General features: G+C 33.7%; 1 protein-coding gene across 3 annotated transcripts in view; it reads right to left on the reverse strand.

Annotated features, from left to right (window-relative positions):
• Positions 1-984: 984 nt before the first annotated feature.
• The window catches only part of LOC112048527 (uncharacterized), a 53,936-nt gene continuing 36,735 nt past the window's right edge, over positions 985-18,185 (reverse strand). For 2 of the 3 annotated variants that reach the window (XM_024086079.2, XM_024086078.2), the window contains 4 exons: positions 14,386-14,547; positions 10,094-10,186; positions 8,069-8,102; positions 985-2,346 (listed from right to left, as the gene is read on the reverse strand). In XM_024086079.2, coding sequence (XP_023941847.2) covers positions 2,256-2,346; positions 8,069-8,102; positions 10,094-10,186; positions 14,386-14,547 — 380 coding nt within the window. In that variant the 3' untranslated portion in view covers positions 985-2,255. The remainder of the gene's footprint in view (positions 2,347-8,068; positions 8,103-10,093; positions 10,187-14,385; positions 14,548-18,185) is intronic. The other variant, XM_024086080.2, reaches the window with a different exon arrangement.

Consider the following 18,185-nt stretch of genomic DNA (forward strand, 5'->3'; position numbering starts at 1 on the left):
AATATATTTTAAATTTTATAAAAAATATTGTTTTATTTACTTTTACTTCGTTTTGATCTTGTACCTACCTACATACCTACATTGTACATACCTACTTGTACAGCCTTTACTTTTTAACCCAGTTTCTCTTTTGATGTTAAGCTTCTCAGCAAAAAAACACAGATGCAAGCTTGACATACTCTAGGGACTATAATATAATAAATACTCTAGGAACATACTCTAAGGACTATAATATAATATTATAAAATTACATTTCGGGGTTAAAATAAAATGTAACATAGTTTGGTTATAACATCAATTAGTAATTTAATACTGTCAACATTTAAAATACATTCATTACTATACAACAAGAAATTTAAAATACATTCATTTACTTATATACTAATAGAAGTTATTTGTTAAACAAGGGAGCAAAGTTAAATTTTGATGCGAGCGCAGAGTTTGAATCGTCATCATTGAAAGCTTCAATTCAAGCACAAAAAACAAAATACTTTACTCTCTAACAACTTCTCACAACATTTAATATACCTAAATATATTATTATATACAAAAAATAAATGTGGAAAAATTTGATATGAAAAATATAATTTATATTTTATAAAAAATATTTTTTTATTTACTTTTACTTCGTTTTGATCTTGTACTTACCTACATACCTACTTGTACAGCCTTTACTTTTTAACCCAGTTTCTCTTTTGATGTTAAGCTTCTCAGCAAAAAAACACAGATGCAAGATTGACATACTCTAGGGACGATAATATAATAAATATACTCTAGGAACATACTCTAAGGACTATAATATAATATTATAAAATTACATTTCGAGGTTAAAATAAAATGTAAAATAGTTTGGTTATAACATCAATTAGTAATTTAATACTGTCAACATTTAAAATACATTCTTTACTATACAACAAGTAATTTAAAATACATTCATTACTATACAACAAGTAATTTAAAATACATTCATTACTATACAACAAGTAATTTAAAATACATTAATTTACTTATATACTACGAGTAATAGAAGTTATTTGTTAAACAAGAGAACAAAGTTAAATTTTGATGCGAGCGCAGAGTTTGAATCATCATCATTGAAAGCTTTAATTCAAGCACAAAAACAAAATACTTTACTCTCTAACAACTTCTCACAATATTTAATATACCTTCATATATTATTATATACAAAAAATAAATGTGGAAAGATATGAAAAATATAATTTATATTTTATGAAAAATATTGTTTTATTTACTATGTTAGAGGAAGTACTTAGTTAGAACAGAGTTGGTTTTATAGAAACAAATATTGTTATTTAGGGCGTTGGAAAGAGTTCATAGTAGGATTTTGAAAAGAGTTCATATTTAATTTGATTTAAAACAAAATGCAAGAAAATTATTGAAACATTCGAAAATAGAATAAATTTAAAAATTGATTAAGTTCTGAGGGAGGTTTGACAACCTTGAGCGTGGTCGGGTCGCTAGGTAATTTTGAGGAGGCGATAAAAGCAATGAGTTGAGTTTGCAATGATGATAATAATAATATTTTTTATTAAAGGTATAGATATTACATAGTAATACAAAATAATAATAATTAATAATTCAAATAAGTATAAAACTTACATACTAACTGGGAAGGTTAAAAGACTCTTCCCAGGCGTCATTCTAGTCCGGAGTGTAAACTATTGTTTAATATTGTCTTGATGCACAGAAAGCCAATATGTAAACAAAGGGCTGGGCATGTTCATAACAGCATAAATACATTATCGGGCTGGCGCCTTCAAACTGATCATCAGTTAGTAGGTACATATTATGAACTATTATGATGACAATATTTTTCGCTTTTTAGTTTAGTCAGTATGTTTCATGTTTTTAAAGTCGGTTAAATTTTTTTTTACTTTTAAATTTTTAGTGTAATCATACGAGATACAGATCGAGTGCCAAATGTATGATGCTATGAGTCGTGCTAAAACATTGTATGTAATAGCGTCGTCTGACTTAGATTTAAAAACTTAAATTTAAATTAAAACGCAACTTGAATTCCGTCTTAAATTGATGCACCATCATGACTAGTACAAGTAGGTATTTGTTGTTCATGTAAAACTTTAATCTTAATTTGGTATTTTTTTTCGAACTGAACATTTTGGTATATTGAACCTTAAAAAATAAGCCTAACAGAAGGAAGCTACTGTAAACCGATGAAATGATGAGCCCCCTAGCACACCCCCACCGCCTGTATCCGCTGGTGGGTACACCGCTTACATGTGTGTTTCCAGAACGCGGCGCTCCTGCAGGTACTCTGGACCCGAGACAGGCAGGCTGGGCAGCCGGTCGAGGCCTGCCATCTCCCTGCAGTTATCAATTAATGGAGTCAAATAATACATAAACTAAACGTTTTCAGGAAGTGCTCAGAAACAGCTCCGATTTCGATGATTTTGTTTTAATACTTTGAAATTTTTGAAAAATTCATGCTTTTTTTAAATCAGAAATGTTTTGGTGCGGGGACGAAATTATTTATATTCTTAAAAAATATCTATGCTATTTATATAAAAAATAATTTAAAAATACTACTCACTTAAAAAAAAACCAACGTATTCAGAAAACTAATAAGCGAAAGAAAATATTATAATATTTTATATCTATTGATCACTTTGAAGGCGGTGCTAATGGTCTAATTAATGGGCCGACAATCAGTCATCTACCGTTTTCCTAGCTTTAGGTTTCCAATTGTTTTTTCATATTTATATGAAACTATCTTTGGAATATACCCTTTAAAATAAACAAATAATTATTAAAATCGGACTATTCAATAAAAAGTTATACTTGGTTTTGATGTTTTTTTTTTATTTAAGTAAACTCCGTACATGGTCATATATACATTTTAAAAAATAAATTTCAACTCTAAGAGTAAGAAAACAAGGTATAATTGATTGTTTACCCATTAATTTTAGCAAGCATAACTTTTTATCAAATAGTCTTTTTAATAGAAAGGTATATTCCTAAAATGGTCCCATATAAATTTGGAAAAACAATTTCAACCCTAAGAGTAGGAAAATAGAAGATGATTGATTGTTTTCCAATTAATTGTAATGTAAAACTATGCGTAGCTTTTTACTGAGTGGACCGACTTTGATAAATCTTTATTTTTTGTAAAGGGTATATTTCGAAGTAGGTCCCATATAGATTTGAGAAAGCAATTCCAATCCTAAAGGTGGAAAAAGAGGGTACGATTGATTGACTTCCCATTAATTGTACCATTGGCACCGGCTTCAAAGTAATCAGTAAATAGAAAATATTATTATGTTTTCTTCTGCTTTTTAGTTTCCTGCATAAGTTTGTGTTTTTGGAGTCGGTAGTGTTTTGTTTTTTAATTATTTATTTTATAGCATAAATATTGTTTAAATAATTATAAATTATTCCGTCCACACTCCAAAAGGTTTCAAATAATATCAAGAAACAAACTGAACAAAAAAAATCATCAAAATCAGAGCTGTTGCTGAACAGGTTGAGTCACAGTCAGAAAAATCAGCCATTCGTGATCAAGTTAACCGTCAAATATGCAGCGCACTTATACTCGAAATTTACTTAGATGACTTTTTTACACAACAATAATGGCCGACTATGAATCAAAGACAATCAGTAGGGTTGAGAAGTTAACGGCGGGCATCGAAACGATATCAAGTAGGTATCGTTATAACTGAAATACCTAAACTAAAACATCCGTTACTATACTACGTTATCTTAAAAGGGAACGTATAGTAACGTTTGTCGGTTGTGTGCTTTTTAAGAAATTAAATATCACGTGTCACAAACGGTAAACGGTGCACGGTTTATGCCTATGGGTACGCGTGGTTAAGAAATGGGGTAATCTTTTTTTATTATTATTATAAATATACTTAAACAATACACATCACTATCTAGCCCCAAAGTAAGCATACAGAGTAGCTTGTGTTATGGGTGCTAAGATAATTGATATTATAGTATTAATATACAATTATATACTACATATAAATACTTATATAAGGTATAAATACACACAGACACTGGAAAAAACCCATGCTCATCACACAAATATTTTCCAGTTGTGGGAATCGAACCCACAGCCGTGGATGCAAAAAGCAGGGTCACTACCCACTGCGCCACGCGGCCGTCTCTTTCTTTAATCTTTTGGGGACGTACTAACGTCCAAGATTTGCTTATACTTCAAAAAAGTGTGCACGTATCCACGTACATACTGGGTGTAAGGGACATGATACCGAAAACTGCGTGAAGAGGTTAAATTTAGTTTCCACAACGATATTTTAAATAACAATTACGTGGGAAATGAGAAAATTCAGATTTTGAAAATTTTGAGCACGCAATGTACAGCTAACAATGCGATAACAACGCTCCGCAATCTACTGTGTACGTACGAGTAGGTACGTACGCATCGACAGCAAATCGGCTGGCTACACTTACCTATCTAATACCTATTTTTTATACTTTACAAGTTTTTAACTAGGTACAGGTAATTATCCTACTTTAGGTTGTTTCTCGTTTACGAGACGTTCTGTCGTCATAGTAGGTACAATATTCATGAGTACTGAATTGATTTGATCTAAGCATTTCAAGACTTCTCAGTCAACACACACAAACACACACAATACAAACGACACAATTGTATGAGTATTCGTTACAGAAAATCACTACTAACATAACATAGGACATACACAAAGGTTTTTGAATTTTGGTTTGTTTGTCAACAGACCGCCGAACACGAACTAAAGAAAAAATAGCGTAGCGTCTAGCGAAAGGACCTAAAGTTTCAATATTTTGAAAATACCTATTAACCGCGCCGCGCGGCTTAGGTTAGAGAGAGATAGCAATTATTTTCCTCGGCACCGGCGGCGGTCGGCAATACAACGTCGCGCAGTTTGTTTGTGACTTTGTATAGATAGATACCTATTAGTCGTGACCTGCCTATTTGACCTCTTAGAAAACAGCTGATCGCGCGCATTTTGCAAATTAAATTTACATTGCTAGTTTTTGTTAAAATCTTGATTTGACGATTTTTATTAAAAATCGTATTGAGATAATGTTATCCATACCAGTGTTTGAATAATGCTACTATTTGTAAGATATCTTTTACGCTATAGAATAACGTGAGCATATGTATTGTATAACATTTTTATTAAAAAACTATTTTTTAAAATAAAATGATTATAAAATATTTCATTTTCCCATCTTTAAACTAACAACATATCAATTATTAAAGAATCATTCATTATCATTTATCGATAAGTTAACGCTCGATGTTATTTACCCATCCTTGCTTTTCATAGACAATCTAGCGTTACGAAATGTCAAATTGCCGTAATCGTAGTTAAGCTGTGCAAATTAATCTCGTTGTGATTTTGTTTTTCAGAAAATAAATGTGAATAAATCGTAAATTCGGTGTAGTTTTTAGTGTAATTCGTACTGTATGCGTATAATAAAGGATTTAGACACTTTGTTCTTTAGAAATTACGTATAACGTAAGAGAAATATGTGATTTTAGTGACAAGACGGGTTTGTTTTGGTGATAAGACTTCTAAGAAAATTTTCGGTATAGAGTTGTGGTATTTCTAATTGACGGTATATTTTTGATTGCGTGTGGCTGATGTTATTCGTAAAGATATATTATAACAACAGATAGATATAGTCTAAGATCCCGTTTAACGAAGACCAAGACGACCTTTACCAACTTGTGTACCGGATGAAAAGTTCTTTTATATCAAATTAAATATATCAATAAATATTGGCATTGGGTTGCCAAAAAAAAAAATCTTATGGTCGTCGTTGATATTCGGAGTTTCTATTAATATGAACAAAATGTCTTTAGTACAATATAAGAAAAAAAGAATTTATTCAGAATTTATTAACCATTAGTTCGTCAGTAGGAAAAGGCAGAAGAACGAAATTGCGGGCGGGCAAAAACGGGCGAGTAAATGTTATATGATGACGTCACGGCGTTAAACGCGAGCTGATCGCCGCGGTTTATTCCCCGTGGTCCCTGCGAGACATATAATACTGCCGAATTATATATACTTGGTCCCATCTATTTTCATGAACATCGGTTTAGTAATTTTGTATTAAAATCAAAATAACTTAAATACGTCTTTGAAGTCGGACATTTTTGAAAATTTTGCACCTTTTCTTGGTTAGATCAGAAAGAACAATCACCCATATTTAATCACTTTTTAACCGACTTCAAAAATGGAAGGTTCTCGATTCGACACGAATTTCTATATTTTAGATTAATTAGTACCTTATAAATTCGTTATTTATTAACGAATTTCGATACTTTTTACTTTTCATCACACTATTTTCCGAACACGAACTAAAGAAAAAATAGCGTAGCGTCTAGCGAAAGGACCATATTTATTTGCCAGTTGTAGGAATCGAACTCACAGCCGTGGATGCAGGAAGCATCACTACCCACTGCACCACGTGGCCGTCATGGTTTTAATGGTTCTTACGTTCGTTTGTCTGCATTATTATTATAAAAACAAAAACGTATCACATAATAAAGCATAAAGCTACTGTTACACATACTCATTTCAAGCACGAAAGCATGCTACCATTGAGCAGTTGCTACTAATTAGCATGTGTATCGCAACATTGCTAATAATGAGCATGCTTATTACCCACAACTGGCAAATAAATATGGAAAATAGTGTGATGCGGGAAGTAAAAAGTATCGAAATTCGTTAATAAATAACGAATTTATAAGGTACTAATTAATCTAAAATATAGAAATTCGTGTCGAATCGAGAACCTTCCATTTTTGAAGTCGGTTAAAAAGTGATTAAATATGGGTGATTGTTCTTTCTGATCTCACCAAGAAAAGGTGCAAAATTTTCAAAAATGTCCGACTTCAAAGACGTATTTAAGTTATTTTGATTTTAATACAAAATTACTAAACCGATTTTCATGAAAATAGATGGGACCAAGTACACTCTTTCAAATAAAAAAAATCCGAAATTAGTTAATAAATAAATGATGATGATAATGGTAACAAACATTAAAAAAAAAACATACGTGTAGAATTGATAACCTCCTTTTTTGAAGTCGGTTAATAAGATAGATTTAATCAATAAAAATACGTTAAACGTATTCCCGATTAATAAAACATAAAAAAAAAATTAATGAAAATAATTAAAAAAATATACGTGTTTCTACACGTATGTGTGATTTTTTTGTTAACTTAATTTTTTGAAGTCGATTAATAAGATAAATTTAATCAATAACAATACGTTAAACGTATTCCCGATGACGTTAAAAGTATTCCCGATTTATTGAAAATAAATCGAATATAACATTGATCACTACATATTTTTAATTCGGCAGTATTATATGTCTCGCAGGGACCACGGGGAATATATTCCCCGTGGTCCCTGCAGGGACTACGGCGCAGGGACCACGGGGAATAAACCATCGCCGCGCGTTCACTTTAAAATTCTATATCTCGGGAATTAATTAACGTATCGAAATAATTCTTTCACGAGTATTTCTTGTTTTCAACGGTTTTATACAGAAAGCTAACATTTAAAAATACTTAATATTATTCATTATGACGTAGCCTAAGTCTAAGTGTTACGTATTTTAAAATGCAAGGATAGATGCGTGTGTTACATGGATAGTCGGAATTATTTGAATGACAACATAAAAAGTTTTTAATTTTTAGTTATGGAGTTCGGCTCCTATAAGTGGCCTCACATTGAAGTTTTTGGGAATACTCCCGAGCACCCTGTATATAATAAATAGTCCACGAATAATTTTATAAAAATATAACACAAAACGTGAACGATTCATATTAAAAGTAACTTCAACTTTAACTCTTTAAGGGTAAAACTTTAAAAAATCTTAAATAACATTATTATTAGTATTTTTCAGGTAGTATAGAGAGATAGAGATAAATAGAAAATTTTAAAAATACAATTTTGGGTACAGTATCGATTAGAACTAATTTATTGCCCTCCAACCAAGAAAATATCAAAATATCTTCAATGTACCTGTTACAGTTTTATTAAAAGTATAGATATTGACTTACACATTTTCTTCACTGTCTGCTTCACTTGCAAGACCTGTAAAAAAAAAGGAAATACTTAAAATTTTTAAAAAAGAAAAGATGTTAGTGTGGAAATAGTATTATGGCAGCAAAAATTTTAGTACAAATTTAACGTTAATGGACAACTTCACAATTCACAAAATCACAAAGTTTTGACGACCTCTCGCACAATTGGTAGTGCTGTGGTTCTCAACTGAGAGATCCTGTGTGCGATTCTCAGCTCGGATCAGTTTTGAACTCCATAGTTTCTGAATGTGCTAAGATCTGTTGGAAGGCACCGGCTGTGGTAGTTGCCACCCTATCTGAAGGCGTAGAAATCGTCAAGTCTATGGGTAGAATATACTTGTAGGATAAGAAAATGACTCATTCAACCTTACAATCCTTTGTGTAATATCACCTCAGTTTTTAGATTTCCATTATTATTGACAATACAATATACAATACTTAAACTAGAACAGACTAGATTAGGCAAATTGGAAATCTTCAAACAAAGTAAAAATTAGGATTAGGATTTAGGATTACAATTTCAAATATTAGGATTAGGATTTAGGATAACAAGATAAAAAGATTGAGTGAGGCACGAAATTGCGGCGTACTATTCGATGAAAATTTACACTCGAAAGCCGAAAGAAATTTAGTGAGCATTGTTTTTACGGGCTAAAACTGCTATCCATTTTTTTGTTTGAGACATTGTTGTCCAATCTAAACTATGTAGATGCCGCGTATGGACCATGTTTTCTTGCTAGATCAGTCAAGCTTATTCAAAGGTTCCAAAACGCTTGTGCTCGATAATGCTTTCCATTTTCCTCCCCCATGTTAGTCCGTTTTTAAATAGCGCTAGCATACTGCATATAGCATACTGAAGATGGAGGCGCGGAGGAAACTACATTTATCCACTATACTCTTCGATGTCATCCCCACATTTTATCAATAGTATGTTCAAAAATAAAATGGGCAGAAGGGGGTAGTGGGTACAAGTCAAGAGGAGCAACCTGTATTTCATGTCCGTTTTAATGATTTGCGTCGTCTAATAGGACTTTTTACGCAACCTGCAAAATTTGGCACGATTTACCACCGCCGGTTGCATCTAATAAATGAATTTGAATTTGTATCTGTATCTAAAGAATGAAACGACGAACTTATAATTTAAGATTCGTGTTATTTTAATATATTATTATTTTTTAGTGATAGTACGTGATTGAAATGTGTTGTAATATTGTTTTAAATAAAACTTGTAAAAAAGGCTAAAACGACTTGGCCCGTCAGTTGGCCTGCTTAGCCGTGTAAAAGTTGCCGCATTTCTCCATAAGAATGCATAGGCAATATAGGTAGAGCTGCAACGAGACTTATTCTACATTGATGGGCTGAAAATTACTGCGCAACTAACAAGCCGCTTGTGATTGTTATCGCCGTTTAGTGTTGGAAATAGTAAATAGTCTGTGACGGATATGACGTCGCTCGATCTCGTGTTGGCTTCAGTGTGCTCGTGGCGTTCGAGGCGTCCACAATTCTTGTTGTGTAATTCTTTATGGGTTACTTAGGATAGGCGGGGAGAGTGACTTGAGTGGAAAAGGGGAGTGTTATTCGACTGTCAAAAGATCCTTTAACCCTACACACATCGTTCGCAAGTACGTGACTTCACTCAAGGTCATTCTCTGCCATTCTAGGATCTTATTTGGGTTACAGTTTGATTTGTTAATTAAGTTATCCTGATAAGTGTTGTGAATCATAACCTTTGTTCAACATTAGTTTTCTTATATTAGATTAATGTTCACTGAAATTTAATGTTCACTAATTTGAGTAGTGGTATTTAGGATATCAAATAATACAGTATGCTATACAACACACACAAAAAATGAACTAAAGTAAGGTATACCTACAATACACGATGACGTCTGCTGGCCACCGATGACAGTTGTGAACTGGCGTAGTGGCAGTGGGGTCGGCGCCTACGGTCAATGTCGTGTAGGTACTAACATTTATTACCGCGCCGTTTTTAATACTAACCTTTCAGTGTAAGGCAAATAGTAAGTACGCACGCTGAGACAAATAATGTAGCCGTTATGATCAATAATACTTGCGGAGTTACCCGAAGCGGATCTGCGTAAAGAAATTATCATTAGTTATAATAAAAATAAAAAGAACCATTTATACTTTGACTTTTTAATCTCTTGGAGAACTGTAAATAAACCTGCAAATAATCGTTAAAATGGAAGGTACATAATAAACTAGGTATATAGTCCGATCAATTCAGACATTCGAAGGTGTATAAAATCCCAACAAGCTGAAAACCAGTAAAATTGTTAAAAACATAATAATAGACAATCTTTAAAAATCTCCCATCATTCCCGTGTATGGAAAAAAAATTATTCAAGGTAAAAAAAAAATTGTTTTTCATCATAATAAAAATCGAGATCATAAAACGTCAGACAAAAATTGTAGATCATAAAATTATCAATAAAAATGTGTCCATACTTTTTTCTTACGAGCCACCGTTTCTGAGATTGAGATGACTAGGTGCTATTTCTGTGTTTTTCTATTCATACAAAGTAATGCCATTCGCAGGGCTAGATTTATCGCACTGAAGGGCGCATAGTTTCAATAGTATTGCTGGTATTCCATATTTTCCTTAGTTTGCTCACATTCAAGCTACGGAGTAGTTTTAAAACCTCAGCTTGGCGAATAATAATTCTTCTAGATGATTGGCTGGTGGGAGGCTTCGGCCGTGGCTAGTTAGTCAGAATTTTAAAAAGGCCGCCATTTTGTAATTTTTCTTCGCTTCGCTTTGACTCATTCCTTATCCCTAACCTAATCTACTCCCACCCTACACCTACGTACGTGCGCTGTAGGATGGTGCGGGTGACATTTGCCTTATGACGTTCATACGAAGCACTATTATCGTGAATCGCGACAAACTTTCAAGCGTGAAACGAACTGTCACCCGCTCCACAGCGCATGAAGAATAGAAGAAAAGTTTTGTTATAGGAAACACACCGATAAATACTTATATATATTTTCGATATCGAATATTATCGAAAATATGAATATCGCAATATTCATATTTTCGATCTTTTGCAATGAAGAAGAAGAACGCTTGAGTCTAGTTGATCTCGGCATCATTGACAGCAGTGTAATACACAACACTACTGTACTGTACAGAAAAAAGTCACTGGTAGGTAATATTTTTTATTCTTTACAAGTTAGCCCTTGACTACAATCTCACCTGATGGCGAGTGATGATGCAGTCTAAGATGGCGGGCGGGCAAACTTGTTAGGAGGAGGATGAAAATCCACATCCCTTTCGGTTTCTACACGGCATCGTACCGGAACGCTAAATCGCTTGACAGTACGTCTTTACCGGTAGGGTGGTAATTAGCCACGGCTGAAGCCTCCCACCAGCCAAAATAATGTCTAAGTATTAAATTAACCTAACCTAACCTTTTGCTAGGGAGTGCAACCCCCTTATATTCCTTGAGAACTGATAACTATATGTGTATAATATGTAGGACGGCGCAGCTTGAGTGCTTTATGATACCTACCATTTTAATAACTTATATACATATATTTATATAATAAAGGTATGATTTAATAGTTTATGTATTATTTTTTTATATATTTAATGTTCAATTAATATCGAATTTATATGTTTAATATGTTGTTACATTATATATTTAATAACAAGTATTTAGTTATCTATAAATTAGTAAAAAGAGTTATTAACAAAAAAAAAAAGTATACATAATTATATTGCAGGTAATTTTTATTTAATTTTGTTTTTCATCGTTATGTTTAAGTTTTCTTTTTTTTTTTTAAATCAATTTGTCTACCTAGTTAGTTTTAATTAGTTCTTAATAATTGTATTTAATAGTTTACGTAAACTGTTGAACTGTGTGCGTGGCGGCACCTGAACTGGGTCCTAACTGAAAATCAGTGCTGCATACTTTTTTTTATTGAAAGTATGCGGCAAAATGCTGAGTTGGGGCCTTTTTCTAGGTTGTACCACATATTACAGGGCATTCTTTAGTGCTCCACTGTTTGAGTGGACGTTAAGCCATAATGTTATAATTTAGATTTAATGTGATATGTGGCATTACTTAAAAATAAAGATCTTTCTTTCTTTCTTTCTTTCTTTCTTTATTCTATGGAGTCACAGTCCACCCAAGCGAAGCCGGGTTTTCAATTAGTTATTTTTAATTTTGTGTGAACGCCCGCTCAAATCTAACGATCATTTCGATCGTTGACGTCATTCATTCGTGCCATTTAGTATGTGGCGTTTTTGATTGTGTTGTGTGTGTGTTTTAGTGGCAGTGCCACAAATATGACCCTATAAATCCCTATTACTCCGAAATAATTATACTGCGTGTAAGGGACAAGATTCCGAAAACTGAGCGAAGAGGTTAAATTTAGTTCCCACAACGATTTTATAAATACCAATTACGTCGGAAATGAGAAAATTCAGATTTTGAAAATTTTGAGCACGCAGTGTACAGCAAACAATGCGATAACAACGCTCGACAGCTCGCATCGACAGCAAATCGGCTGGCTACACTACCTATCTAATACCTATTTTTTAAATTTTACAAGTCTTTGATTTATTCTATCAGGTAGGTAGTCAAGTTACTTCAGGTTGTCTCTCGTTCACTTCTGATAAGGTAGAGCTCGAAATGACCGCCACCCACTCGCTCGCAGATCCGAGCGCGACGCAGTGTTTCAGCGTGGAGCCGGGGCATAAGAGTTGTATCACGGGAGCACTCCTCACTTAACTTTGCAAATGCGTTTAAAATCCTCACTCGCATTGCGTCTGCAGTAGGTCACTTGTGAACACTTTGTCTTTAACATAGCCCCAAAGAAAAAGTCCCAAGGCGTCAAGTCCGGTGAACGTGGTGGCCAGGCTTGAGGACCAAATCTTCCAGCGATCACCAAAAGCTGCGGTTAGCCAGACATTGCCGCACGGAAGTACCACGTGTTGATACCACGTATTCCGCAATTGAGCCAACGGCATCTTCTCTAGATATTCCTCTATCCTCGTTTGGAGGAATTCGTGATACAGTGTGCCGTTTAATCGCTCTGGTAAAAAGATAGGTCCTATGATTTGGTTCTGAAAAATACTGGCCCATACGTTCACACACCAACGTGTTTGATGCCCCGTCTGCTGTATCGCAAATGGATTACTGTGAGCCCAAATGTGAGAATTTCGTCTATTCCACATTCCATTCCTTGTGAAAGTGGACTCATCCGTCAATATCACATTTGCAGCAAACCCGGGATTTCCAATGTGTTGGTTTTGAAACCACAGGCAGTACAATACTCGCTGATTTCTGTCTGACGGAATAAGTGCTTGCACTTTATGTAAACGATAATCCCGCTGCCTATCTCTGCGCAATACTATGTGTAAAGCCCAGTGCGACACGCGAGTTCTATACCGGTTGCGTATCAAATTAGCCGCAGTACGCGTGCCCAGTCTAGGGTTCAACCGCACCACATTCAGTATACGAGCCTGACTACGAGCTCTCATGGGTCTCCCAGCTCATTCACGTCGTGGTGTTACTGGTTGGTTGTCCAAAATGCGCTGATATGCACGTGTAATTACACGACTATCTTCTGGATGACGAGCGTTAGGATACCTCTCTATGTACATACGGAGAGCCCGATGTGCATTGCCCTTTGCCTGGCCATAACACATTAACATTTGTCCATATTCGTGAGCACAATTGATTGATTGATCTCGATATTTTATTATATCTCAGTCTACACAAAACACACAAACACGCAACATAAATGACACAATTGTACAGGTACAAGCACATCTAATTTTGAAAATTTTGAATTTTGTTTGTTTAATGTTTATTAACAGAGCACCGAACACAAACTAAAGAAAAAATAGCGCGTAAAAATAGTAGCGACCTGCGGCTAGATCATAAGAAGTTTCGATATTTTGGAAATACCTATAATCGAGCGTCGCGAAGTTTGTTATTGTAGGTGGTACATATTAAGCATGACCTGCCAATTTGACCTCTTGAGAACAGCTGATCGCGCGCAGTTTGTAATTTAAATTGACATTACTAGTTTTTGCAAAAATCTCAAATTGGCGGTTTATTTTAAAATTTCGTAATAAGATAGCTATAATAAGTAATTATATGCTCTAATTTGTTTAAATTCCTGTAAAAAAAAACTTCAAAGTCATGAAAAGACCGACGAACAATTCCAACGCTGAGGGAGTCAGAATCATGTACTGAATCGCTGGACTAAGTTTTCGTTAGCATGTCCCTTACACCCAGTATAATTAATTTAATACTTACTGTTGGTGTTATTGAATGATATAGACTCAAATTTGGAGCCGCGGTCATTTGTTATTTTAAGAATGTATGTAATTTGGTCCTGGACTCCGACATTATCAATTTTTAAAATGTACATGTAGCAGTGGAGTTTAGCCATTCTAGAAACCTCTGCCGCATAAAACTCTGAAAGCAAATACGTACATTTTATGCTCAGAATACAGAAAAACACCAGAAGGGGTGATAGCGCAAAGAAGTGAAGCCATTTAAACTACACATTTTATGAGTTAGTACACGACCAAGCGATTACTCACTCTGTGTTTGTCGTGTTGTTTGACGTGCTATACAGGTGACAAATTTAATTAAATTAAGCCGTCTTGTGCTATTTCTTCGTGTAAAAATGCCGTTGGTAAAAAAAAGAAACTGGATAGGATAACATTTCACGTGTAAGTAGCACAAATTAATATTCTTATGATAAATAATTAATAATTTTTACGTAAATTTCGTTGTCATAGAAACCGATGCCTCCATTTTGTAAGTGTTGCCAATGTAATGGTTTTGATTTTCCCTACTTTTAATTTCTAATCAAGGATTTATTATTTAAGTAAAATATTAATCAACTAAATAGGTAGGCAAAGGTTCTGGCAAGTAAGTAGAAATAAAATTGCGGTAATCAGCGCAGATAAAGAAAGTGTAAAATAATCTTAAAGCTTTAAAATTTTACAAAGAACAATGGCTTTCTATATTATAATAAGTTCGTTCGTTCTTATCTGTTTGTGTGTTTGTTTGCACATTTGTTTGTTTGTCGGTTGTCATTCAATTTTAATAAGCGATACTAAAATATCTATTTAATAAAAATCGGTCCTATATTTATACCTAAATAAAATCAAAATTGCGCCCATTTTTTAAATTTGGTCAGTAACATTAAGCGGTTGTCATTAAATTTTGCAAATAAGGTATAGATAAATAATAATTATATTAATTTTCCAAGCAAGAGTTCATTTTCTTGCTGACTCTTAGCAATCACTAGAAAACCGGTCCCACTGTTTTTTTTATTTACCATATAAGTTAACATTGAATGTGATGAACTGTACACTTATTGTTTTCCTTCTAACGTTACAAACCTTTACCACAAAATAGGGAAAAATTTAACAGCGTCATGTACACGCGGGTGGGAAGTGCGAAGAGTGCGGGATGTTGCTACAATTTTTGGACACACTGCGCGCTATATAATGACATCCAAACGTGGCTTCAGGTGTTTTTCTGTATTCTGAGATTTTATGTAATATTTCAAGAGAAAATAAAGCTCTTGATCGAGATAGGTAGTTTGAGAATTATAATAATACTAGCGGACCCGGTCAAGCTTCGCATTGACTCATTCCCTACTATACCTACTACTACTACTACCCTTATCCTATTTTACTCCCTCCCTATACCTACCCAGCCTACCCCTACCCTACCCCTACCCTACCCTACCCTACCTTTACCCTACCCCTACCCAACCCCTACCCAACCCCTACCCTACCCCTACCTTATCCCTACCCTACCTCTACCCAACCCCTACCCTACCCCTACCCTACACCTACCATATCCCTATCCTACCCCTACCCCAGATTACCTACCAACTTAATAGTACTACTACACAGGCACATCCAAATAGCAGCAAAAAACTTAAAAAATATATTTAAATTAATAGATACATTATGAAAACTCAAAGAATGCTTAAAATCAATAAACCTTTTTATAAAACAATAAAATAAGACGTAGAAGTATGTAGGTAGCACTTTATTAAAAAATAATAAATTGAAATATGAAGCAGTCATTGAAAGCCAAAATTAGCCCCAACCTCCGATTTCGTTGAACCTCCATAGATTTGGATGAAAATTTGGTATTATTTATGTTTTGCCCTCTACTTCAAAAGTGACATGTGCTCGTCTTGCGCTTTTTGCATTTTAGGGGTGAATTTCACCCCTTTTGTTAAAAGTGGGCAAAAATGCAGATTTTACCATTCTGGCTTAAGTAATTGTGTTTAATTAGATAAAATAAACGTTATTTAATATTTATATGCATGATTTATGTATACTATGAAATATTTTCTAAGAGAACTAATAAGAAATACCACGTGTATTTGTGCTATGCTATAAAAAGAAAGTTCTTTAGGGATAACCATAAATTTGATTTTTTGTGGAAATGGTAAAGGGTTTATTTTTCGTTTTTTCCAAAAAAAATCGAAAGTGTCATGTTATTTTTATCAAAACTTGCTCAATTTTGATGCTATTAACTTTTTACAACACTCATTATAAAGGTATTTTTTAGTACTTTAAAAAATGTGCCAAAAGTATTTGTCATAAGATGCATCGGTATCCCGTTATTTAAGATTGAATACTTAGCTTTAAGTACTTGCCGAAAAAAAATATTCATACAATTACCTATAGCACTTTGAATTAATATAAGAAGATTTTTTAAAGTAAGAATTTGTTGGTTTTTTATTAGCTTCAATTTTAGTAATAACACATTTTTTGTAAAAATTTATAGTTTTCGTGTTATTTATAAAAAACCGCCTTAAAACATGTATTTTATCACGAAAAATCACAATCTTTTAATTTGAATAACTCAAAAAGTATTGATTTTTCCCAAAAACTATATGTAACAAATTTTGCTCAAAATTTATCCGTCTAAAAATTTCTGCGGTTATTTTTATTAAAATAATCTGCACCTCCGAGAAGTGGTGGCATCCACCCCCAGGGCAAATGCGCAAGATGGCACTATGTCACTGTTGTTTTTTAAGGTATCTCCCACCTACTCACCAGTTTTCATGAAAATCGATGAAGGTTCAACGAAAACGGAGGTAAAAACCCCCATTCACTGTACTAATAGCCAGTTTACAAGCTTCATTGCGGTCGCTGATAGCAGAATATGAGTCCTGTCAAAAAACTATGTTGTCTATTTGCACTCAGACTGCGGAAGTACAACAGCCAGTTTCGAGCATTGTTTGCTCAGTATGTACTAACTGCAACCGAAATAGTGGAGACAGTCATCCGCAGTTGGTGCATCAGGCAACACCCGTGCAAGCGAGGAAGGCGTGTGACAGGTTCCAGTTACTAAATAATAGTTCTAAATTAATAAAAACATTTATGTACAGCGATTAAATTAAATATGATATGGGTTTATTTTTAAACTTATCTTCATGAATATATTGCATTGAACACATGTTTACCTACCTAATCCAGACTTAAAGATTAAGTATGTACTGTATGTAAAATTTGTAAAAATAGGGATTGGTTTGATAGTAGTACAAACCTTATAATTTGTAATGTAAAATAGTAAAATCTATTTCCATTCCAAATTTTAGCCAAATCGCTTCAGTAGTAGCCGCGTTAAAGAGTAACAAACATACATTCATACAAACTTTCGCGTAATATAATATTTATAATAATATTTTTTTTATTTATTTTCTTTAAAAATTTGTATATGTACATAAAACCGTAGGCAATTTTAAAAGAAGATGTGATTGTAATAATATTAATGTCAGTAATAAAAATAAAATTGTTGCACACCATACTAGGTATTGGATAGAAGCAGGCGTTACTTTGCGGAAGTTCATCATGATTATATAATGATTTATTTATTTTGCTATCATCCGCGAAAAGTCGACGAACCCATGCAACTTTGCAATTGCACGTTGTAGAGTCAACATTTCCTGAGGATGCTCCGGTTTCGGGGTGAAACGTACGTAGAGAGTATTTTGCCGGACCTGGGTGACGTTGTCGCATGGGTTCGTCGACTTTTCGCGGATGATAGCAAAATAAATAAATCATTATATA

Source organism: Bicyclus anynana, chromosome 14 (genome assembly GCF_947172395.1).
Source record: "Bicyclus anynana chromosome 14, ilBicAnyn1.1, whole genome shotgun sequence".
Lineage (NCBI taxonomy): Eukaryota > Metazoa > Arthropoda > Insecta > Lepidoptera > Nymphalidae > Bicyclus > Bicyclus anynana.